Source organism: Lathyrus oleraceus, chromosome 2 (assembly GCF_024323335.1).
Source record: "Lathyrus oleraceus cultivar Zhongwan6 chromosome 2, CAAS_Psat_ZW6_1.0, whole genome shotgun sequence".
NCBI lineage: Eukaryota > Viridiplantae > Streptophyta > Magnoliopsida > Fabales > Fabaceae > Lathyrus > Lathyrus oleraceus.
This window is the reverse complement of record NC_066580.1, coordinates 478,754,344-478,780,644: the sequence shown is the minus strand read 5'-3', so window position 1 is coordinate 478,780,644 and position 26,301 is coordinate 478,754,344. Positions and strand designations below refer to the sequence as shown.

The window sequence follows — 26,301 nt, the reverse complement described above, 5'->3', positions numbered from 1 at the left end:
AAGGATGGCAATCCTTCTTTCAGAACTCGGGGATTTTAGGCGTGAAGATTTTGTGTGTCCATCATACTTCACTGCTGTATTTTTGTGTGTCTTGTATTAGGTGTAACTTGTAAGCCAAGCTATTATCACTGAGATGATTGCATTGGTATAGGGTGTTCATTGAGTTGTAAGTGTTGTGTCACTCTAAGCTTTTAAGCGTGAGTGCTGTGTATCTTGATTAAAGCTGTTAAGCACAATCAAGAGTTGTTTGAAGTGTGACTTCACAATTGTCTTTAATCTTAATTAAAGGTTGTAATCACTGAGGTGATTGAGGGGGAGTGAGTAGGAACTCTGATCTTAGTGTAAGATTGAAATTGCATTGGGTAGGTATTAAGTGATAGGGTTAAACAGTTGGTTTAAGGTCTGAATTAATACTACTAATAGTGGATTTCCTCCCTGGCTTGGTAGCCCCCAGACGTAGGTCATGTTGGACCGAACTGGGTAAACAATTACTTGTGTTATTTACTGCACTTACTTTTTAAGTTCTGCATAATTCTTGTCTGCGCAGAATTGGATGTCATAACAACCCGTATCGAAAGTCTGATAACTAGAATTTCAGCAGATTCAAACATTTTTTGAAATTCTTCAGACCTTGCAACATTAAATGGAATAAAATTATTGTAAAAAAAAGAGCAATATCCTTACATGCCCCATCCCTCAAATTCTGCTTATAGTTACCGTTGATTGTGGTTTGTTTTAGTGTATCAGTGATTCCTCTTTTGAACATATCCTTAAGTGCTATTTGTATCCGACTTTTCCTTTTTCCACTTAAATAACCAGCAACTTCAAGATCATCATTGGCAACAACACTACCACCTTCAATGCTAATTTCTTGTGATTTTTGCAGCAAGTTCGTTTGTAATTTGTAAACCTTATCCAACATTTTACTCTTGACGTCATCTGGAATAACTAAACATGGCTTAACATTTTTTTTGGTTCCGTTAAAATGATGCTTCAAACGATAAACACCTCCTGTAACTTCACCCTCACAGAATTTACACTTGACTCTTCTAGAAATTGGGTCAAGTAAAACACAATACTCCCATGCTAGATCAATTTTCATTTCACGATAATTTTATGCAGGAGGAGTGGGAGCAGAAGCACCACTTTCAACTGTTGATGAAACATTCTGTTTATTTGAAACCATAGGTTGAAGAACGGTGGTAGGAAGGTGAACACAAAGGGAGAAGAATGATGGTAGGAAGAAGGTGAACACAGAGGGAGAAGAACGAAGATGAAGAAGGAGAAGAATTGATATGATGATGATGGAAAGTTGCAGAGAGATATCGTTAAAGGAGGAGGAGGAAGAGTAAAGAGACAGTCCTTTTGTCTTTTGGTGGTTTAGGGGTAAGACTTAAAGAGTGAGAGCTTAATTAAAAAATGGGGTCACTTAAAAAAAACGACCTGGTAAAAAGCCCAACAAAACAGGCCCAGGTGCCCAACACTATATTTTTTACGATCTTACTATGAAAAACTCGATCTTGACTACTAAGATACACAAAAAATATTTTTTCAAGATCATAGCACTAAAAGATAAGTTCGGCACGTAAGATCTTACGATCCAACACTCGATCTTGACTACATTGCTTATGAGTCAAATATGCAATTGACTCACATCCCTTAAACGCATACCAGAATTCAATCACATAATGAAAGTGGAAATGTATCTGAGTTTTCCATTAAAATTGTGGAAGGTTTGCAGGTATGTGATCTTTCGATTTGTAGAGTTTCTTAGGATTTTTTAAATCTCTTCTGATGGGGATGAAGAGAGAATATCGATAAACCGTGTATTTCTATATAGTCTACAAATGGATACCGTAACCTATATAAATAATACTAGGGTTATTTCTTAGTTTTCAATATTCTAATTTGATCCCTCATCAAATTAGATATTTACTTATGATATCTACTCAATAACCTTACCTTTCTTGACAATTATGATTTTAGCGACAAACTTATTTAATATTAATTAGACCCCATAACACTTTAATTGTTACATTTGCGACTCAAAATTCTAACACTAACTCCTAAAAAATTGTATGAAGACTTAGCAAAAGAAAGATAATAAGCATTATCAACGTCCCAGAACGCCTCAGAAAAACACTCAAGTACTTCAATTTCCAAAGACCATTATGATAGAACCTACAGAAAGGCATTTGAAACACGAGAGCATTTAAGGTACGAGTTTCCAATGACGTCAACGACACCTCTTGGTTTTCTATTAAAGTCGGGTGACGGCCGGAGGGAAAGGACAAATGCTACAAAGCCCTTGCACAGCAAAGCAGATGCAAGAGTTTGAAGACAAATTTTCCTGACTGACCAGAAGTAGGCATGACAACGGGACGTGGATGAGTTTTGTCCCCGTACCCAAACCTGAATCCTAGTTAAATACTTGTTCCCCACCCTAAACTGGACGAAGATAAATAATTAAACTCAAAACTCATCCCAAATGAGTTCGAGTATCTCCATTCCATCTAATTCCCGCATTAGAATCAATTTTTTAAATTGAAATGATCAATTTTCCCCAAACAAATAATTTGTCATGAACTCTAACAAACATAAGAAATTAAAACAATCATAAATTTTTTTAAATATAAATTCCAAATATTTCAAATAATAAAATACAACTCAAAATATCAATATATTAATCAAATAATTAATATTATAAATTATCAAAATAAAATATTTCAAATTATCAACGTAACGGATTCGGGGTGGATACTAGTATTTCTATCTTTTAAAATCAGGGAAAATCCAAATCCATACCAGAACCCAGTCAAAGCATATTTTCTCCGTCAAACTCGGGGTGGGTTCGGACGAGTACCCGCGCGTACAAATTTCGTTGCCATGTCTAACCAGAAGGCACAACAATCGCGACCCATAAAATACAAAACCCCCTAGTCACTTGCAGAGTAGGAGTGTTACTCTGGGTTAGTCCGCAAGCGATCTGAAGTCAGGATCCATCCAGCGGCTCCTCGTATCCGACGTCTGAAGATCAACCACTAGTTATAACTGTTCTATTATATAAGAGAGAAGCACATCATTTTTCAGATACAATTCAAAGTCAAATTTCATTCACTCATCTTACTCACATACTGATTTGAGCGTTGAAGTGTTATCTTTGTAAGTCAGCCCTTCTCTTAGTATCAAAATTTATCACATAGATGTGGGTTTTTAGTAAACTAGATGTGGGTTTTTAAAATGACAATCATATTATATCCACAATTATGTTATACCATAACTGGCTCCTATTTATGGAATAACATAATTGTTTAACGTTTATACATGTATACAACTCATGGAAAGGACTCTACAACCTTTAGTATCTTAACCCTGCTCGTACCATAATGCCTACCAGCATTTATATGTCATTGCTCAACTACCCAACATAATAATACTGTCTAATAGTAGTATCTTGCTGTATGCCACAAGCCTACAAGTTAAAAATTCAAAGTTAAAAGTAGAATTTATTCTTACATGTTAATTAGGTGCACTTATACAATTATCAAAATCTTCATGAACAATTTTAGATAGTTATGTTATCTAAGGAAAGCTAAGATCATATTGTGTTATACTCCAATGTACACGAAAATTCTTTAAGCTCCAGGGCCAATAAGAATCTCTTCAGAGCTGTAGGATGTCATACCCACCATGGCTTGTCTATTAGATCCTTGGAGAACATGTACCTGAATCTAGAACTCTGAGGCCGCCATTCTATGATTTGAGATGATTTTTTGTTGGACTTACGATCAAGGCATTTCTGTATCGAATCATGCAGTTTCTTGTCAACATTTTCCATGATCCATCCAAGGATATCATCAATGGTGATTGATGCTTCTCTGGAAAATCTTTCCACCAATTTAGGGAGAAAAACTTTACTAGACTTCTTTACAACTACATTTGCCTGTAGAAACTCTCTCTTGGCAGCATTCAGCTCTTCTATTAGATTTGAAGCTGAGTAAACTTTTAGCTGCAACATTGCATCAACTACTTATTGATCAACTATTAAAATTAAGAATAAAGCCCTACATAACCAACATTCACATATCGTGGTATATTCAAACTACAAAGAAGTAAATGGGAGAAAAATTTACCATAGGATCTGATATTGATCCGGTGCAAAGGGCAAAGATGACAAGAGGCTGGGAATCAGTAATACTCAATTTTGAGTTGATGAGTTGTTTTTCTTCACCACTTTTCTTCCTAAGGGCAGCAGACACAATGCTTTCAAGCCACTGTGTTTGATAAAAACACAAACGATAATCAGATGAAACACTGAGATGAGATGTAATTTTATCATCAAACTATGTTAGATTTTTTGCTTCAAATGCTTTTAAAGAAAAAGGGAAGTGTAATATAGTATCAATAAGTGGAATTAATGTCGTAATGAAGGTCTAAGCATCCCACTCAAATAATAGACTAATGTCTTCCTGCAGCAACATAGTATTGTTAACAGCAGAAACAAATCATGGGAAGTATCAGTAATTTGTAAGCCTTGGCAGCCCAAAACAGAAAATTATATTTAGAGGTTGGGCTATTTAGACCGATCAATATGTTCCACCATTAGACTTTCGTGCATCCATATATGAACCTGACAACACTTCGCATATGTGTATATGTGTGAATATGTATGTATGTATATACATTTATAGGTGCCATGTTTTTAACATTAAGAACAAGTGAGTACCCGTCCAAGGCGAGGTGTCCGGAAGCAAAATATTGCTTGCTCTATGGTATTTGCACTTATAGTATGACCGCCAATGTTGTAAGCAGCCTGCACTACACAACTGCAATCGTTAATTCATTTTGACGTGTGATGAATCGATATAATTGTATTCTTAAACAAAGATGCTATCAAGAATAAAACTGTATATATGAGAAAAGTGTATGATTATGACATCAGATGTCAAAGCAAGTTATCTTGGAGCACAGGTTAAATGTCCTACAAGTAATTTATAGATGATACAAGCGCAAATGGATTTTTCTTTTCTTTTTGTACACTGGTACAGATGAAGGTGTTGGTTGTTGTTTATGTAAATACAACAGTGTTTGCAATCCATCCAACTGATAGAAAAATTCAACACATAACTGTCGCAACCTGAAAAAATACAGTGCGAAAAAAGACAACCGGCGAAGAAAAAAGACAGGAGAGTCGCCACCGTGCGTTATTTATCCCAAAGGAGGGAAAGGAAACGCTCGAAGTAAACCTGAAAATAGGAAAGAAAAAGACAAGGTCTCGCAACCAAATCTTGGGTTCGGGAGTCGGTTATGCGAAGGGAAGGTATTAGCACCCCTACGCATCCGTAGTACTCTACGGGATCCACTTATGCGGTTTCTGTTTAAAGGGTATGGTTTTGCCTAATGTGCTATTTACTAAAAAGGTTAAGAGAAATGACTCGCGCGGATGTCGCATCCACTGCATACGTATCTCATCTGAATATGAGAATCAGAGTCTTCGTAGCTCGGCTGACCTATGGGTTGGGGGTAATTGTGCTCGCTAAGACGTCGCGTCTTATGCCTACGTATCTCATCTGGAATGAGAATCAGAGCAAGCCGTAGTTCGACTAACTACGGGGTTATGGATTATGTTACGGGGTGAACGACGTTACTACGCAATCTACCGGATGCTCGACCTTTGGAGACTTACTCGCCTGTAGTAGAAGGAGTAAACGTGTTGCTTTGGGTTTTAGGTTTTGTTTGCGTTGTAGGAACGCGCATGCAAAGAGGAAGTCCTAGGCGGAGGAACAGTGCTACCTAAATTGGCATGCAAACGGGAGGCTATGCGAAGCCTCGCATCCTATGGGGAAACAATCACATCACACAAAACATATATCTTGAAATAGAAAAAATGCCACCAAGGGGCTCAAACATTGCCTCCTATCGAGGTCTTCCAGCTAAGAAACCGTAGAAATAAAAGGGAAGAAGTAAAATACCACACGGATCAAGATCCGAAGTTACAGCAATTAAAGGATAAGCAACCCTGAGATTCTCCCAAGCTGATGCCATCAAAGAAAACCAATCAGTACGGGAAATCGGAATAAACCTCCGGAGGGTATCCCTGCGAGAATATGTGAGCCCTCACAAAAACTCAACAAAAGGGGTTAGGCAAACAGGATTGAAATCAAAAGATAACAAGGCCATGGCAACACAAAGAACAGGTTAGAACAAAACGGAATAAAGCAGATACTGTCACATTCGCGACTGCTTCGCCTAGCGAAAGCCTAGCGAAGCTTCGCTGCGTGCTCGCCTAGCGAAGCGGCTAGCGAGCACCTGCGGGATTTGGATTTCCCATTGGTACCTGCACGATGTTAAAGATTCCAGATCCTATGGCATTCACCTCATAAACGAAACTGTTAAACAGTCAAGGCATAAATCACATATTCATACACAAATATAACCCTGAGGGCCAAGCCTGAGGTTACCTCATATATTCAGTATTCAACCCGAGGCATAGAGTAATAGGAACAGAGGCATACCTGATGAGAGACCTGTTAAAATTGGAAGGCAAGGCCGGATTGGCGAAGTAACGTTTAGGGTTTGCGTGAGGCGGAATGAACTTCTCAGGGCTGCCCGAAGGTTGCTGCAGAGTAGTTCCTAGGTTTGAAACTCCACGTGAACTCCAAGTCTATTTCTCAGGGAATTTCCAAGTGTCTGAAACCCTACTGAAACTCTTATATTTATAGCTGATTTTCGTGGACTTGTGGGCTTGGAATGAGGGAGACCCAAGTCCAAAATAATTTGTTATATTTTAATTATTTATTTAATTTTTTTTTTTTTTTTTTTTTTTTGAAAAACTGAAGGGTAAATTTTGGGGTATTACAGCTGCCCCTATTCAATCAACTGGAGACCCGGAAGGAAGATGACAGCTGCTTTCGTGCTTTCGAGGTATCAAGGGATTGAATACAATAAAAGCCCAAAAAATTTGCACTGAAGTGAAATGAAGTAACAATGTCTGTCAGAATCGGCAAAGAGGTGGTCTTGAAAGAAGAATCCGTCTGGTACGGTGAGAGTCAGTCTGAATAAAGAATGCTAACTTGCATACCAAAATAAATGGTAACACAGAAATAACCATGGCCGGAATGTCGCTCATCAGTCTGAATACTGGAAAGGACTTCGATCTGAATATCGGAAAACTGACCTGAATGCCACTTCGGTCTGGATACCGGAAAACTGGCCTGAACGCCACTTCGGTCTGGATACCGGAAAACTGGCCTGAACGCCACTTCGGTCTGGACACCGGAAAACTGGCCTGAACGCCACTTCGGTCTGGATACCGGAAAACTGGCCTGAATGCCACTTCGGTCTGGACACCGGAAAACTGGCCTGAACGCCACTTCGGTCTGGATACCGGAAAACTGGCCTGAACGCCACTTCGGTCTGGATACCGGAAAACTGGCCTGAACGCCACTTCGGTCTGGATACCGGAAAACTGGCCTGAACGCCACTTCGGTCTGGATACCGGAAAACTGGCCTGAACGCCACTTCGGTCTGGACACCGGAAAACTGGCCTGAACGCCACTTCGGTCTGGATACCGGAAAACTTCATGCCTGTCAGCATCGGCAGAAATAGGGAACGATAATAGAGGCGGCGCCTGGGCCAATGACACAAAGTTAAGTCATGAACAATCTTCAGTCTGAGTACTGGAAACAACTTCTAGCTTATCACTTGGGATACCGAGAATGTTTTATGTTTACATGCATATGTTTGAATTTTTCAATGGCGTAATGCTCCATGAAAATGGAAATGCTACGCGATTTGGAAGGATGCAATGCAATATGATTCTACATGCAGGGATGCGAAATGCTGGGTAGAATGCCAAGCCGAGGCAAGGGGATCTGCTGGGGAAACGATCACCATCTTCTGGGCTCTGGCAAGGCTGTTGGAGATGCACAGCGCAAAGAACTCTGTGGGGAGATGACTAGCCATGCGGTGTTCTGGCCATACCGAGACTCTGATCGGGGAAAGAATGGCATTGGAAGCCTGCTGCTGAGGAAAGCTACAATGGTTTTGGCAACCACGATTTGCGAGAGATGACTCAGCAGGGGGAGCAAACACTGATACGGTACCGAGGTTCTGCTTCAAGAAAAGAACCCATGGATCTGGCATTGGGACTATCGATCTGGCATCGAACTCTAAGGAGCAGCCACTTCTGCTGGAAAGATACAGTCTGGCGCTGTCAACTCCGCTGGGGATATATAGTCTGGCACTGTCAACTCTACTGGGGAGTGTATGTCCTGAAACAACCGCTTGGGGAAGTACGGTGGTGAGAAACTGCTGGGGATTGAAGAATCCAACACTCTGATCAGCTCTGCAGGGATAAGACACCGAATTTGTCTGTTGGCGACTTCACTGGGGAAGATATTCACGATCATCTGCAAGGGGATTTTAAGGAAATGCCCCGAGGGTATCTGTTCTGAATAGACGATCCAAAGCACTTAAAATTTACAGCAATTTTAAATGTTTATTGAGCATGTACCTGTAAAGCCCTTATGTGTCATGATGCAATGTTTATCAAAAATTCGGACGTCATTTTTGCAAACAAAACAGTAAAATGAAAATGAAAACAGAGATATACTGAATAACATGATTTTATTGATTGAATGGCCTCTGAATAGGCATTTACATTAAGAGGCAATCCCTGGAAAGAGGTAATCGCACAATAGATAAAACAAAAATTAATCTAATGGCAATGTGAAGTGGATTTCTATTGGGTTCCAATTCGGCTATGACTTGCCCGTCTTCAAGATCCTCCAGATGATCAGCTTTCTGAAAGAGTGATTGGATTGTTTCCTATCCTTCAAAAATTTCCAGTCATTGGCACGAGATGAGATTCAGAGCTACTCAGAACGCAGTCATTCGCTTAATCCCTAACTTTTGCCTGGATCGCCCTTTTCGGGTTTTCGATCCACCGGGATACCCATTTTTGCCTAAGTTGCCTTTTCAGGTTTTCAACTTACCGGGTGTACAATCTTTTTTTATTTTTTGATCCCTAATTTTTGCCCGAACCTTTCCATTTTCTTGGTTCGCCGGGATGCCCATTTTTGCCTGGACTATTCTTTTTACTGTCCAGCGGGTCTATTTTATGCGAAGTATTTTTTAACTGCGTCTGAGTTCACAGGGGAAGCGAAGTCTTCGCCCTCCATAGTTGCAAGCATTAGGGCCCCACCATCAAAAACCTTGGTGACAATATACGGTCCATCATAGTTAGGAGTCCACTTGCCCCTGTGATCTGTCTGAGGAGGAAGGATCCTTTTCAACACTAAATCTCCGACTTGGAAACAACGAGGACGCACCTTCTGATCAAAAGCTCTCTTCATCCGACTCTGATACAACTGCCCATGACAAATGGCTGCCATTCGCTTCTCTTCGATAAGACTCAACTCATTGAACCTTGTCCGAATCCATTCAGCTTCGTCTAGCTTGACATCCAACAAGACTCTTAGGGAAGGAATCTCCACTTCAACAGGTAGGACTGCTTCCATACCATACACAAGGGAGTAGGGGGTTGCCCCGGTCGATGTACGTACTGAAGTACGGTACCCATGCAAGGCGAAAGGTAGCATCTCATGCCAATCTCTGTACGTGACGACCATCTTCTGCACAATCTTCTTTATGTTCTTATTTGCCGCCTCAACAGCGCCATTCATCTTAGGGCGGTAAGGGGAAGAATTGTGATGCTGAATGTTGAAGTTCTGACACAACTCCTTCATCATTTTGTTGTTGAGATTAGAACCATTATCAGTAATGATTCTTTCGGGAATCCCATAGCGACAAATAATTTCTTTCTTGATGAAACGGGCAACCACATGTCTGGTGACATTCGCGAACGACGCTGCCTCGACCCATTTGGTGAAATAGTCGATGGCAACAAGGATGAAGCGATGCCCATTGGAAGCAGTCGGCTCAATCTTTCCAATCATGTCAATACCCCACATGGCAAACGGCCACGGCGAAGACATCACATTCAGAGGATTCGGCGGTACATGCACCTTATCAGCATAAATCTGGCATTTATGACACTTCCGAGCATACTTGAAACAATCTGATTCCATGGTCATCCAATAATAACCCGCTCTCAACAATTTCTTAGCCATCGCATGTCCACCGGCATGAGTACCGAAGGAACCTTCATGAACTTCCTGCATTAACATGTCCGCCTCGTGTCTGTCCACACATCTGAGCAAAACCATGTCGAAGTTCCTCTTATACAACACATCGTCTTTGTTCAAGAAGAAACTGCCTGCCAATCTTCTCAAAGTCTTTCTGTCATTGTTGGATGCCCCTGCAGGGTACTCTTGATTCTTCAGAAAGCACTTGATATCGTGATACCAGGGCTTGTCATCGACTACCAGTTCAGCAGCAAACACATACGCGGCCCTGTCAAGGCGCATCACATCGATCCTGGGAGCATGGTTCCAACGAATTACCTTGATCATGGAGGATAGAGTAGCAAGTGCGTCTGCCATCTGGTTCTCATCACGAGGTATATGATACAATTTTACCGTTGTGAAGAAAGTCAACAGTCTTCTCGTGTAATCTCTGTAGGGGACCAGAGTGGGCTGGAGAGTATTCCAATCACCATTCACTTGATTAATCACCAGAGCTGAATCTCCGAAGATGTCCAGAGTCTTGATTCTCAGATCAATGGCTTGCTCAATGCCCAAGATACAGGCCTCGTACTCAGCTTCATTATTTGTGCACTCAAAAGTCAAACGAGCGGTGAAAGGTATGTGGGCACCTTTCGGAGTTGTAATGACAGCACCAATTCCATTTCCTCTAGTATTGACAGCCCCATCAAACAACAAAGTCCACTTTTCGTTTGGATCAGGTCCCTCCTCAACAACTGGCTCTTCACAGTCTTTCATCTTGAGGAACATGATGTCTTCATCAGGGAATTCAAACTTCATTGGCTCATAATCATCAATCGGTTGCTCGGCAAGGTAGTCTGACAGAATACTCCCTTTGATGGCCTTCTGTGACGTGTACTGAATATCATACTCTGTTAAAATCATTTGCCAACGAGCGACCCTTCCGGTGAGAGCTGGCTTCTCGAATATGTATTTCACTGGATCCATCTTAGAAATCAACAAGGTAGTATGGTTCAACATATACTGCCTCAGTCGGCGAGCAACCCAGGCCAAAGCACAGCAAGTTTTCTCAAGCTGCGAATATTTGATTTCACAGTCGGTAAACTTTTTGCTAAGGTAGTATATGGCATGCTCTTTTCGACCAGACTCGTCATGCTGTCCCAATACACACCCCATCGAGTTCTCAGTCACTGATAGGTACATTATCAGAGGTCTCCCAGGAACTGGAGGTATAAGGATCGGAGGTTTCTGTAGATACTCTTTTATCTTCTCGAAAGCCCTTTGACAATCTTCATTCCACCTGATAGCCTGATCTTTCCTCAGCAATTTGAAAATTGGCTCACACGTGGTTGTTAGGTGAGAGATGAACCTTGCAATGTAGTTCAACCTCCCTAAGAAACTACGGACTTGCTTCTCTGTTCTTGGCTCAGGCATTTCCTGTATTGCTTTTACTTTGTCGGGATCCACCTCAATCCCTTTTCCGCTAACAATAAAACCCAGCAATTTTCCCGATCTCACCCCGAAAGTGCACTTGTTCGGATTAAGCCTCAGCTTGAATTTCCTCAAACGCTCAAATAATTTCTGCAAATTCACCAAATGTTCTTCTTCTGTCTGAGATTTGGCAATCATATCATCCACATAAACCTCGATTTCATGATGAATCATATCATGGAACAGAGTTACCATAGCTCGTTGATATGTTGCTCCGGCATTTTTCAGACCAAACGGCATCACCTTGTAGCAGAAGGTGCCCCACGGGGTTATGAAAGTTGTCTTTTCCATGTCTTCTGGTGCCATCTTGATTTGGTTATAGCCAGAAAAGCCGTCCATGAAGGAGAATACCGAGAACTGAGCTGTATTATCCACCAAAACGTCGATGTGAGGTAATGGGAAATCATCTTTAGGGCTAGCTCTGTTCAGATCCCGATAGTCGACACACATCCGTACCTTTCCATCCTTCTTAGGTACTGGGACGATGTTTGCAACCCATGGCGGATAATTGGTGACTGCTAGAAACCCTGCATCCAACTGCTTTTGCACTTCTTCCTTTATCTTGACAGCCATCTCTGGTCTTGTTCTTCTGAGCTTCTGCTTGACCGGAGGACAACCTTCTTTGAGAGGCAAGCGGTGTACCACGATGTCTGTGTCCAGCCCAGGCATGTCCTGATAAGACCAGGCGAAGATGTCAATGTATTCTTGCAGCAATTTAATCAGCCCTTTCTTCACATTGTCTTCTAAAGCAGCCCCTATCTTGATTTCTCTCTTGGCGTCTTCGGTGCCGAGATTAATCACTTCAACAAACTCTTGATGCGGTTGAATAACCCTTTCCTCTTGTTTCAACAACCTGGCAAGTTCTTCAGGGAGTTCACAATCTTCATCATCCTCTTCTTCAGCTTGAAAGATTGGATTTTCAAAGTCGAAGCGAGCCATAGCAGAACCGTTATCAATAGGATCCGGTGATGTGCATCTGCATGAGTGATGGTATGTGCTTATGAGTGTGAAAAAAAATATGGAAACTAAACAAAACATTGCCATTTTTTTTTATTATTATTTTTTTTTTCTTTGAAAAACTGCAAAAATAGAAAGACAAGGAACGAAATATTTGAATGCAAAAATACGTCCTTTATTTATGATAAAAATGCAAGTGTCACATAGATGGGCCCTACAATGAGTCATTACGCCCTGGGCGGAACGTAAGACTTGGATATGCATGAATAAACAAAGAAAATTACTCTTCGAGAAGAGTGACTTGAACAATCTCTTCAGAAGACCAATTGTTGATGACTTCACCCGGGATCCTCGGACGCACCCAGTTGTTGATGTCGCAGTCACTATCCCCATCTTCTTCGTTGACTGCAGAGACTTGACCATACTGAATGATGCCAGCACTAGAGAAAGTGATCGGCCCCTGAAGAGTCTGAAGTGCTGAAGTTGTAGAAGTCAGAGTTGGCTGGTACCCAATCCCGAACTTATCCTCTTTCACTGGTAATTCCAACAGACGCCCCCAACCAGAAGCAACACCTGAATCCACCACGGCCCGTGCCTGCTTAAAGGATGAGATAGAGGCACCCGCTTTAACCTCTTCCACCGGAGCTGCATCCTTGATTTGAACTGACTCAAAAGCCTGACATAGAGTCTCATGAATTTCACCTCCTACTTCTACATACTTGAATGTAGACAGGTTACTGACCAGGATGTCCTCCTCACCACAGACGGTGATAATTCGTCCGTTGACCGGAAACTTAACCTTCTGATGTAGAGTTGAAGAGACTGCCCCAGCATTATGGATCCAAGGCCGACCCAGCAGGCAACTGTAGGAAGGACTGATATCCATCACGTAGAAGACAGTGTTGAAGGTTTGTGATCCAATCAGAATTGGCAATTCCACCTCTCCAAACACCGATCTCTTAGAACCATCGAAGGCTCTCACCATAAGATCTGAAGGTTTCAAGACCAAACCCTCTACTTCTAACCTCGACAGGGCCCTCTTGGGTAGCACATTGAGAGAGGAACCTGTATCCACCAGAACATGAGATAACATGGTGTCTCTGCATTCCAATGAGATGTGCAGAGCCTTGTTATGATTGCGTCCAGCTGGTGTTAAGTCAGAATCAGTAAAACCCAACCCGTTGCTTGTATGGACATTGGCAACGATCCCTTCTAGTTGGTTCACTGAGATCTCCTGAGGTACATATGCAGCATTAAGAACCTTCAGAAGTGCCTCCCTGTGTGCCTCCGAACACAATAGGAGTGAGAGAATGGATATCTTGGACGGAGTCTGAATCAACTGATCGACTACCTTGTAATCGCTTTTCTTTATGATTCTTAGAAACTCGTCCACGTCCTTTGCAAAAGTGGGCTCAGAACCATCTTGGGGTGCAGAGGTACCCTCATTCACGACTTGCTTGCCTTTGGTTTTCGCCACAGCATCAGCATTATCAGCTTGGGTAACCGGTGGTGAGAGCAATCTACCACTCCTGGTGAATCGCCAGATTCCACCAACATTATCCACTGCGGGACCTTCAAGTTCAGGCTTCTGACCCTCTTCTACTTTTAGTGGCCGTTCCACCTTATGATCGTGCGTATACACGCTCCCCCCATAATGCCATGGAATGGCCCTTTCACTGGTGAAGGGTAAAGGACCAGGGGTTGTGATGGTCATAGTAGGTCGTCGCATTGGTGGCGCGGGTTGCGCTTCTGGCACACTGATCTGATTAGTTGGATAGAAAATAGTTATAGTTGCAATGTCACAGTCGTACTCAGAAACCTCATTTGTTGGAGCATGAACATCCGAAACATCGGAATCAAGTTCAAATACAAAAGAGTCAACCGTATTGGAAAGAGTAAATACATCATCATGGACTGCAGAATCAGCAGGAACAACATCTAGGAACTCTTCAGTAGCACCTTCAAACCCTTCTTCCTCAACCCCTTCCATAAACTCTCGGACAGACAAATCTTCAACCTGGAGGATACCCTTGTCGAGCAAGGCCTGGATACCTTGCTGTAGTTTCAAACAACCCTTCTCCTGTGCAGCACAATCCAAACAAACTTTCCCACAACCGGGGAAAACATCGGCCTTCAGCAAGCATCCTTTGATATCCGACACCGGAGTCTTCAACTTCAACACATCCTTAATGAACTTGGCTCTTCCCTCTACCATGTTAACATTCGCACCACCATGCTGGGGCATGGGATTGTTAACGACATTCGGAGCCGGTGCAAGGTCGATGGCCTTTGAATCTATGAGGTCCTGAACTACGTGCTTAAAAGCTTTGCAGTTCTCAATATTGTGGCCAGGTGCCCCAGAGTGGAAGCTACACCTAGCGTTGGCGTCGTAACCCACCGGAAGTCTACCAACAGGAGGAGCCAGAGTGCGCAGTTGCACAAGCTGTAGTTGTTGAAGACTAGAAAGTAACTGGGCGTACGACATTGGAATAGTGTCGAAACGCCGGTCCATCATCCTTTGTCTCTGTTGATAAGCGGGTCTGTTACCCGGTTGTTGCTGCTGTTGATACTGAGCTGGTTGACGCTGCGGTGGTTGTTGTTGTAGTGGCGCTGCAGCTGGAATGGTCACCGTCGCAACATACGGTTGTTGATGATAATTCTGAAAATTATTCCTTCTAGCACCTCTGTTCTGATAGGAAGCCAAAGAATTCACTCCCCCCTCTCTTTGCTTATGTCCTCCAACGAACGACTTTTTTACCCCTGACGAAGATCCTCCTCCACTTTGGATCTTGCAGGTCTTCAGGTAATTCTCCACCCTCTCTCCGGTAGAGACCACATCAGCAAAGTTGGAAGCATTGCACCCCACCAGGCGCTCCAGATAAGGTCCAGGCAACGTATTCATGAACATGTTGGCCATTTCTTTCTCCAGCATAGGGGGCTGAACACGGGAAGCTGTCTCCCTCCAGCGTTGAGCGTATTCCCTGAAGCACTCATTGCTTTTAAGAGACAGATTCTGAAGTTGAGTTCTGTCCGGAGCCATGTCTGCATTATACTGATACTGCTTCACGAAGGCCTCCGCCAAATCCCTCCAGCAACGGATGTGGGCTCTGTCCAGTCTCATATACCATTCCAAGGATGCCCCAGCTAGGCTGTCCTGGAAGAAGTACATAAGTAGTTTCTCGTCATCAGAGTATGCAACCATTTTACGGAAATAGGCTTGCACGTGAGTCTTGGGGCAAGAGTTGCCCTTGTACTTGTCAAAGACCGGGACTTTGAATTTCGGTGGCACTCTCACACCTGGGACCAGCCCTAAGTCAGCAACGTCTACTCCCAAAGGATTCTGTCCTTCCACTGCCTTCAACCTCTCTTCCAATCTCCTGAACATGGGGTCTACGCCATGACCCATGCCAAAGTCTTCCTGAAGTGGGGGAAACTGATCGTCCTGATCATCATGAACGGGCTGTTGACCGGGGTTGGCGTGCGGGATCGGGATAGGCCCTGGTCCACTGGGTCCGTTAACCTCTCCAGCCGGAGGATCAGTCACTGTCTCTGGTTGAGCAGGGGGATTCCCCTGTATTATCTGCCTGAGCTCTTGTTGTCCCTGAGCCACCCCTTCAACCACATCCATGAATTGGGTCATGCGGGCCCTCATCTCAGCGAGCTCTGCTTGTACACCTTCCATTGCTCTCTGTTGATTCCTCCGGGTACCGTATCGGTGAATGCCTGAGTCAGCTATCCTGCTAGTGGAACACCAAACAATATGAGAACACCGCAGCGGTACCTGTTATGCAAGATATGACAATGAATATGTAAATGTAATGACATGTTTATCAATTCCAAAAGGTATTCTACCCCCTTGATTCCAGTCTCACATCAGGTGGGTAGTGCAAGAAGGCCGAGTCATGGATAAACTTCTGAGATCAAGATGTAATAAAGGGAAACCATCATACAAATGAGTTCAAGGAAAGGGCCTTAGCCAAAAATACATCAAAGGAGGATCTCCACAACAAGCCTGTGGATCATCACTACATAACACCAAAGCAGTAAGTAAAGAGAGGAACAAGCAAATCAGAAATCAGCCTCCTGTATGCAACCCATAAGGACCGTTCCTCACTTCATCCAGTAGCGCCACCGTGTCAGGATGATCTGGAGATTCTGTCAAACGCCGGATGAGCAGATTCCTCTTGTGAATGATCCCATCCAGTTCGTTGATGTGTTCTCTGTAGTAATTCCCATCATCTTCTCCAAATACCTCTTCAAGTCTGGATTTCTTCAAACTTGCCAGCGTCTTGAGTTCTTCGATATATCCTTGAGCCTCATTGAGTTGATCTGTGATATAACCATTAGTTGATCGGGTACACAGCAGCTCATGGTTCTTCCCCTTCAGCAAAGTCTTCAATTTCTCTATCTGACCAGTCAGTTCAGCCACCGTCTCTTCCTCCTTTGTCTTCCGAGAAGTTGAAAATGCATCCCATCGCTCTTGCCACCCAGCTAATTTACCACGAGCATCCATTAACTGCTGCTTGACTCGCCTCAACTCAGAACTGGATGATCTCAAGGCTTCGTCTGTCTTCCTGAAGAAATTCACCTCCACAGCAAATTTCCTTTCAGCTTCCTCTCGCAATTTGACGGCTTCCTCCTTCTGATATTCTGACTCATGGAATCGATGCATACAGTCTTGCAATTTCTCCCTTAACTCCGAGTTCTCGATTTGAAGTCCTTCCGTGGTGTTCTTCAACTTGTCATACTCCTCTCGGCTCACCGTTGCTGACTGCTCGAGAGTAGGTGAATACAAGGGTTCTTCAATAGGAAACGGTAGACCAAACTCTTCGATTCTTCCTTGAAGCCATTCTCCATACTGAGGGTAAGCTCTACAATCTCCTTTCCCAAGAACAATTCTTCCTTTCTTGATCACCTTGAGCCAGGCCTCAGCTGCCTTACGGGATACCGTCAAATCAGGCGAAGAATGGAAAAACAGAGACTCTTCCACATCCTTTTCCACCGGCGGAGTTCTTAAGGCATATCCAAACTGTCTAACTGCCAGAGAAGGATTATAGTTGATTCCTCCTTTTCTTCCTACCAACGAAACATTCGGGAAGTTCCCACAACTGTGAATAATATCTGCCCGAAGCAAACTCCGGTCAGACCACCAAGAAATATCTTCAGCTCTCAACCCCATCAATCTCTTTGACCAACTCAACGAGTCCTTGACATCAATGAATGCTCCTGACTTGGGTAGGTGAGAACTGAACCACTTATAGAACAAAGGCGCACAACAATTCAACAATCCTCCTTTTCTATTCTTATTCTTGTGGTGCACTGAATGAAAGAAATCTCCCAGCAAGGTCGGCACTGGATTTCCCAACACGAAGAGGCGTATGGCATCTACGTCTATAAATTTGGCGACATTAGGGAACAAGACAATCCCATACACACAAAGAGCCAACACAGCATTGAAACCCCTCTGGTCACCATCTTCAAGCTTCTTCTTTGCTTCTCCCAATAAGAAACTCAGATGAAAACCGTTAACTTCTCCCTTCTGACACATATTAGCCTTCAAAACTGATTCCCTCAAATATGTGGTTGAAGCAACCATGCTGAGATCGGGCAGACACTCCGAGCTGTAGAATAGCAACTGTGACTTGATGGGAATTCTGAGAAAACTGGCAATCTCCTCCAAAGTAGGGACCAAAACATAATCCGGGAATGTGAAGCACCTCAATGGAGGGTCATAGAACTGCAGTAGTGTGAAGAGAGCATCATGTTGATCTTTGGAAAGAACCGCGACGAAACTTAGAATTAAACCGTAATCCTCTCGGAATCCTTCTAGAGAACCAGGATCCATTAACTTCATCAGTTGTTGGATGGGCTCCAAACAGACCACCGGAAACTTGTAGGCGACGAGTCTCTTTCTGCCAATATCCATCTTAAGAGAACCAGGAAAAACCCCGACCGGAATCAAGAAGAAGATGTAAACCCCCTAGAAATGGATAAACATGTGTTAAATGATATGAATGCAAATGATGTGATGATGTGAATGCAATGCAGCGGCGTGTCAATCAGGATTGCTGTATCTGCTTGAGCATTTGTCAGGTTGCACTGTCTGAAGAGAAAACCACTGAGGAATATAATACGAGATCAAAGCACTGCTCCAGAAAACCGGGTTGGTTGGAGGTTAAGGTTTCCTGAATTTAGCCCGCCCCTCACTTGTAGGTTCTAAGAACAGAAGTTCGTCAACTTCAGCCCTTCAGTCGCGAATAATACGTTTACCACTGAAGGTTTGGCATTATTACGGAATAAAAGACCTCCACTGACTCCCCTCAACAGGACATCCTAAAGCAAGTTCCCAGTCTCGGGGTCCTCGGATTGATCAGCGAGAATGCGCCCACCAGAGCTAACATAATCACGTCTCGGAGGAGAGGCCTCGACTGAGTTCTCGGGAAATGGTCACCAGAGTCGACAATTTCTAGGGGAATATTATGTCGTTACGGAACATCCGTAGGACATAGTATATCCAAGAGAAACCTCGTCTGGGTGTGGTTCTTCACGAACGACTTAACGCAGCAACATACCACGCAAGCCTCATGAACATCCACTCTAAAACCTGTGTGTACACTCAAGCCTGGGTAATGGGCTTATCTCTCGTAGAACATCCCATCAACAAACAAACAAACAGCAGCAGATACAGCAAACATATGTACATGAATGCAATTAGGCAAATAAGTAACTGCACAAAAGAATGAACACTCAATAAACAAGAAAACACACAAGCTAGGAAGGACTCGCTTAGGGAAGATGGACCAGCAAGAGGTCAACTTCTAAAGTCCCCAGTGAAGTCGCCAGCTGTCGCAACCTGAAAAAATACAGTGCGAAAAAAGAACAACCGGCGAAGAAAAAAGACAGGAGAGTCGCCACCGTGCGTTATTTATCCCAAAGGAGGGAAAGGAAACGCTCGAAGTAAACCTGAAAATAGGAAAGAAAAAGACAAGGTCTCGCAACCAAATCTTGGGTTCGGGAGTCGGTTATGCGAAGGGAAGGTATTAGCACCCCTACGCATCCGTAGTACTCTACGGGATCCACTTATGCGGTTTCTGTTTAAAGGGTATGGTTTTGCCTAATGTGCTATTTACTAAAAAGGTTAAGAGAAATGACTCGCGCGGATGTCGCATCCACTGCATACGTATCTCATCTGAATATGAGAATCAGAGTCTTCGTAGCTCGGCTGACCTATGGGTTGGGGGTAATTGTGCTCGCTAAGACGTCGCGTCTTATGCCTACGTATCTCATCTGGAATGAGAATCAGAGCAAGCCGTAGTTCGACTAACTACGGGGTTATGGATTATGTTACGGGGTGAACGACGTTACTACGCAATCTACCGGATGCTCGACCTTTGGAGACTTACTCGCCTGTAGTAGAAGGAGTAAACGTGTTGCTTTGGGTTTTAGGTTTTGTTTGCGTTGTAGGAACGCGCATGCAAAGAGGAAGTCCTAGGCGGAGGAACAGTGCTACCTAAATTGGCATGCAAACGGGAGGCTATGCGAAGCCTCGCATCCTATGGGGAAACAATCACATCACACAAAACATATATCTTGAAATAGAAAAAATGCCACCAAGGGGCTCAAACATTGCCTCCTATCGAGGTCTTCCAGCTAAGAAACCGTAGAAATAAAAGGGAAGAAGTAAAATACCACACGGATCAAGATCCGAAGTTACAGCAATTAAAGGATAAGCAACCCTGAGATTCTCCCAAGCTGATGCCATCAAAGAAAACCAATCAGTACGGGAAATCGGAATAAACCTCCGGAGGGTATCCCTGCGAGAATATGTGAGCCCTCACAAAAACTCAACAAAAGGGGTTAGGCAAACAGGATTGAAATCAAAAGATAACAAGGCCATGGCAACACAAAGAACAGGTTAGAACAAAACGGAATAAAGCAGATACTGTCACATTCGCGACTGCTTCGCCTAGCGAAAGCCTAGCGAAGCTTCGCTGCGTGCTCGCCTAGCGAAGCGGCTAGCGAGCACCTGCGGGATTTGGATTTCCCATTGGTACCTGCACGATGTTAAAGATTCCAGATCCTATGGCATTCACCTCATAAACGAAACTGTTAAACAGTCAAGGCATAAATCACATATTCATACACAAATATAACCCTGAGGGCCAAGCCTGAGGTTACCTCATATATTCAGTATTCAACCCGAGGCATAGAGTAATAGGAACAGAGGCATACCTGATGAGAGACCTGTTAAAATTGGAAGGCAAGGCCGGATTGGCGAAGTAACGTTTAGGGTTTGCGTGAGGCGGAATGAACTTCTCAGGGCTGCCCGAAGGTTGCTGCAGAGTAGTTCCTAGGTTTGAAACTCCACGTGAACTCCAAGTCTATTTCTCAGGGAATTTCCAAGTGTCTGAAACCCTACTGAAACTCTTATATTTATAGCTGATTTTCGTGGACTTGTGGGCTTGGAATGAGGGAGACCCAAGTCCAAAATAATTTGTTATATTTTAATTATTTATTTAATTTTTTTTTTTTTTTTTTTTTGAAAAACTGAAGGGTAAATTTTGGGGTATTACAATAACGAGAAATAGACAAGTTATTTGGTTATGATCCTAGACTTTTCGCCACAGCAAACAATGATCCGTTTGTAAAGAGAGCTTTGGTGACAGTATTTAAATAATCCGTCTAAAAGTTTCACTAACATCGAAGTGTTAGAAAATCCCTTCATCAAAGACTTAAAGAACTTGCCACCAATTGATGATAATACATACTATCAAATAAATACATAAATCCTACCTTGTGAAACAAGGCCAACCTCCTTAGAGAGTTTTGGGGAATTCCATATGCTAAATATGCCTGTCAGTAGCAAAAACAAAATTATGTGTTGAAAATTGGTAAATCAAAACCATGGCTATTCATATGAGTGTGAATATTACATGCATCACAAGAGCATTGTGAATGTTGATCCAGAACGCAATTTTCCCATCACATTCCATTTGACTGATATTCACTCTTTCAAGCTGTTCGACTAGCATTCTGAAAGAAACAAGTCAACAGTTCAAAAAGAATGTCAGTATAAACTTGTCTATGCCTTTTTTAACACACTGCCGCGTTTAGCTTACTTATAGAGGCAACTAAAAAATAATTGAATTTTGATTTTTAACACTCAATTATATGTAAAGCACCGTTTTGAAATTCTATGCAAAGAACCAACCTGTAGTTGTCCATGGCGTAAGAAGCATGAGAAGAATGACGTTTTCGTGTAGCTATCCAAGATATTTCCACTGCAGTTTTGCAAGAACATTCTCGATCCTCTACAACACCATGTCTAGGTTGTATGGCATTGGTAGAGGACCTTGACAATATAGGTGACCTACTATTTTCAGCATTGGTAGATTTTGCACTACGGAGCCAGCAATATATAGTTGCCATACACTTCACCATCTCCTCAGAAAGCCTGCTTGGGCACTGGTGTAGATGGTCTTTTAAAGGTCGCAATGCAGGGGCTTTCTCGATTGAAGAAAACTTCTCGTGAACCTAACATAGGATTAAGGTGAGAATGTTGGATAGGACAAACATCCTAAGAGTGTCTTTACAATGTTATGCATAAATATTTTTGTTTTTCCATTTTGAGCTATTGCAAATGAAACAATCAACTAGAAACTAGAAATATTTTGATACATCATACATCCTACCTTGGTGGTGGAATCGGGAAAAGTCCTTCCAAAAGAAACTTTGCCTTTTCCACTTGATAAAGGAGCATGACTTGACCTGAAGATTCTATTTTTCAAATCGTTATTCGAAATAAGAGCTTGCAGGGGTCGCAAGGGGAAGTTTTTTGATGAACAGAAAGCGCTTGAAATTACGCTTGGGTGCTTCCTAGATTCGTGTTTTGTATGAGCAGGTGAAGCCACACCAGAATTCTGTTCAGAAGGTGGCTGGCTAACACACTGTTCAAAAATACTCCTGTACATCGAAAGCACGTGCTGCTCACGGCTTGTAACCTCTTCTTCAAGTAACTCAATTTCAGCAATTAAGTCTTTTGTCTAAAAAAGGGAGAAAATTAGAAATAGTTAATTTCCACACAACAAAAACTAATATAAATCATAGGTTTCATGAGAAAAATTATGCTGTGCTTTCACATGCCAATCAAAATTTAAATTTAAGGAACGAGACTCTTAATGATTATCAGTTATCATCAAACTACCATCCTTTACATTCGAATTAGCTCCTTTAGTCCTAATTCCTAACAACTTATTTGTGAATGTCTTATTCATTGTCGAGTCCAGTTTATCAATGAAGAACCAAGTTAAACTGAGAGGTTATGTGCTTTGGCGAGTACCTAAGAAAGGTTCATGTCTCGCTCACGCCTACTCCTATCGTAACAGCTTCAGATATGAACAAGCACAGGTTCATCGGCCATTACCTCTGAACAGAAAATGTCAAATTACCTGAGAAGCAAAGTTTCTGTGCCCAGGTGATAAAGTACTCGAGGCTCGGCCCATTGCTCTCTCGAGTAAGATACGCATGGATTTCTCCTGCTGCAGGCATAGCTGTAGCTGCTCAACCTGCATATCAATATGTCTCGGAATCAATAAAATACTATGCTGTGGTTATGGTACAGGAAAATAAGAACCTATGCCATGAAGAGTTAAATTTTCAGATTTAAAGCCCACCATGTTTCTTTCCATGTGTTCACATGGAAAAGATAAAATATACATCTCTGAAAATGACAAGGAATATAGTTTCTTAACCGTTATTTTATAGGTTTTCCCATTGTGAATTCACTTCAGATGCTTCTAAAAGTTTGCGTCATTGATTTAGGCTGTTTCAGGAATTGCCTCTCTGATCCCATGAAAAAACCATTTCAGACTTTTTATCATGTGAAAAGAGTATGCCAAATAGATTTAGTCAAACACATGATATCAATAATCTCCAAGTATATATAATCAATTTGTTAGGGGTGAAAATGAGAGTACCGAGAAGCGAAAATTAACCTATTATGAGTCATCGCGGTCCATACAAAACCAAACAAAAATTTTCAAAGGAAACATTGCAGTTAAGAATCTAGAAATCCACAGATAAGATCTACTAGTAGACCAAACCATAACGAGAGACAAGATAAGAGCCATTATTAAATTCGAAATACAAATCTTACATCTTGTTCCAAAGATGCTCTATGATTCAAAGAAGCGTTCTTGTTTAAACACTTGAGATTCTCATGCAACGGAGTCTGTATCCTGGAAACCCTAAGCGGCGATGCCTGTTCAAGTCATTGCAAAACCATTGAATTACTCAACTCACATTGAAAAAAACTTCAAGATCAAATAAAGAAACTGCATTCTTAAAACAACTCACAATAAATTCATCCTGGTCGTTCCCTATAGGATACAAAACTCCACCATCTCTTGAGAATTTCAAGTTCCTATCAGAAGCACTGAAAAACACACAAACAGAAAACAGTTGAAAACAGTCATCATAAGTTGTCTAAAAAAACACAAACAACTGTAATTAAAACAAAACAAAAAAACAAAAACCTGTTAGATCGTCTGTGTCGAGAATTTGCAGTATGAGAAACATATCCAGCAGTTTCTTCTGCATCAATGTTATTTTCAGAAACACTCCGAAAGTCGGTCATCATAAATTCTGAATTAATCTAGAAAATCATCACATTCTTGTTCTACTTAACATAAATCGAAGGAAGAGAGTGTGGGACTCACGTAATTAATTGGAAAAACAAAAATAGAATTGAAATAAACTAGTATAGTGGTTACCCTAGAAAGTGTGGTAGTGATGAGAGTGAGACAATGTAGGTGGTTTGTGGTCACAGAGAATTGAATTCGATGAGGAGTGAGTAGTTGAGAGCATTCAATGTCGTTGAGAGTATTGATTCTGTTCAGATTCAGACAAAGGCACTAGTGTGGATTTTGAAACGGAAATAGTATTGGTTTCTGTGTACTTTTGTTTGCTATAATTTGATTTGATTCATAAGTACCCGCCAATGTGTTCAATTCTTCTTACCCACTTTTTCTCCTTTTGAACACCTTCCTTTAGTAAAATGAATGTTCCTCCCTCCCTCCAAAAATAACCGTTTGTAATATTTAAAAGCTCTATAAATAATATTTTTAATACTACTACTATTTAAGTATTTTGTAGACACCTAAGTTATTTAGGGGTTTCTAAATAGATTTATTTTATATAATTAGGTTAATGAACTAATACGTTTTTTTTTAATTAGATTCTTCTATATACAATGTTAGTCAAATTTCAATACTCTAATTATAAATTTGATAAAAATATTTTTAGTTTAGAGATCTATTTAAAAATATCAACCTATTGTATAATAAATCTTAATAATATGTAAATATTATTAAATGATATAGAAATTATAGGTGTTATTACACCTTGTTAATGCGGAAGTTATTTGAGAGAAAGATAGAAAGAGTGTTGAAGTGGAAGGGAAGAAAAGTGAGAGTAAAGAATATTGAGTGAGAAGAGATGATTGTTATGAAATGGAGATTATTACAGACCTACATCAATAGTTAATATACATACATTTAAGTAACTAACTAATTAACTAAGCTTGAATTGATACACAACATGCTCACTTAATTCAAACTTTCACTAAGTGATACACATCAGAAATTGATACTTCAGACTCTGCATCTTCAGACTCCAGCTACGTTTCAGAAGCTGCTTCAGAGGCCAGAGGTTCAAAAGTAGTCCACACCTCTAACTCCTTCAGAGGTTGATGATTCAAAAGCTATCAAAGCTTCAGAGGCCATATGTTTATGCTGGAATTTCGTAAACAACCGCTAGTATCTTAATTAAAGGTTACAGACAGGAACGATTAGTGAATCCTAGGACACAATGCTAAAATTCTTAATTTGTGATTTTCTTTGGAAACAAGACACAATTTCGATTAGGTCAAAATACTCATATGAAAATGTAAATGTGCAATCTCGACAAAGATAATGGAATAATGCAACATAACAAGAGTAAAATGAAAGTATTAAAATGGTGTATGAATGAAACTAACTGAAAAGTAAACTGAATTGAAAAGACTTTTACATTAAAGTGAAGATTGGTGTTTCATGTTCCATACATTCTCTCAATGAAGACTTTTTTCTCTTATCACTGGTACTTCGAGTGTAAGTGAGATTTTGTGATGAAATGAACATCCTGAATTCTACAAATAAAAATCATATGTATACTAGTGAGAAGTAATTGTCTTTAATGTTTAAATCTTCAACTTTTATCACGTAGAAGCCTACATTCCCCTTCGCCTCACATTTCTTCCACGTGTCCTTCAGAATGCAATTTCAAAGTAGTTATCCATATTTAAACGTGACATCTGCGCGCCTAAATAACCATTTTTCAATGCAATTGATGTTGTCGAGATGTTTCCATAACATTCCCAACAGATACTAAGTCCCAATTTATTTTCGCTTGAGACCTAAGAACCATATACACGTCATCAAACAGTCAACAGGTCCCTACCTTCAACATGCCTTTTGAGGTATTTTCCCTTGTAAAAAATCCCAGCTAACAAATTCCCCCTAAAAGACCTCTTTCGACAGACTAAAAAATAGGGGCTTCTTTGACCTTTTTTGACATTACTCATCTAAATGAGTTGACGTCATCAACATCATGACCTTTCAATCAATTGTCACCTCGAAATCGTGTTTTTCCACTATCATCATAACTTTCATTATCATGGCTTCGATT

General features: G+C 41.5%; 1 protein-coding gene across 11 annotated transcripts; it reads right to left on the bottom strand.

Moving 5' to 3' along the window:
* Window positions 1-3,379: 3,379 nt before the first annotated feature.
* LOC127120604 (uncharacterized) lies at window positions 3,380-24,362 on the bottom strand. Of its 11 annotated transcripts, none has more exons than XM_051051095.1 (11): window positions 24,111-24,362; window positions 23,932-24,010; window positions 23,732-23,836; window positions 23,025-23,141; window positions 22,269-22,619; window positions 21,788-22,110; window positions 21,510-21,609; window positions 21,370-21,429; window positions 4,727-4,813; window positions 4,134-4,274; window positions 3,380-4,009 (listed from the first exon to the last, which is right to left on the bottom strand). In XM_051051095.1, exons 1-11 carry the CDS (start codon window positions 24,212-24,214, stop codon window positions 3,680-3,682), a joined length of 1,797 nt encoding a protein of 598 aa, XP_050907052.1. In that variant the 5' UTR covers window positions 24,215-24,362; the 3' UTR covers window positions 3,380-3,679. The 11 variants fall into 11 exon arrangements, with proteins under 11 accessions (XP_050907052.1, XP_050907054.1, XP_050907046.1 ...); XM_051051097.1 differs by lacking the exon at window positions 24,111-24,362 and adding an exon at window positions 23,328-23,418 and having other exon boundaries at window positions 23,932-24,013; XM_051051089.1 differs by lacking the exons at window positions 3,380-4,009; window positions 4,134-4,274; window positions 4,727-4,813; ... (4 more) ...; window positions 23,932-24,010; window positions 24,111-24,362 and adding exons at window positions 8,613-12,595; window positions 12,861-16,313 and having other exon boundaries at window positions 21,510-21,585.
* Between the last annotated feature and the right edge of the window lie 1,939 nt (window positions 24,363-26,301).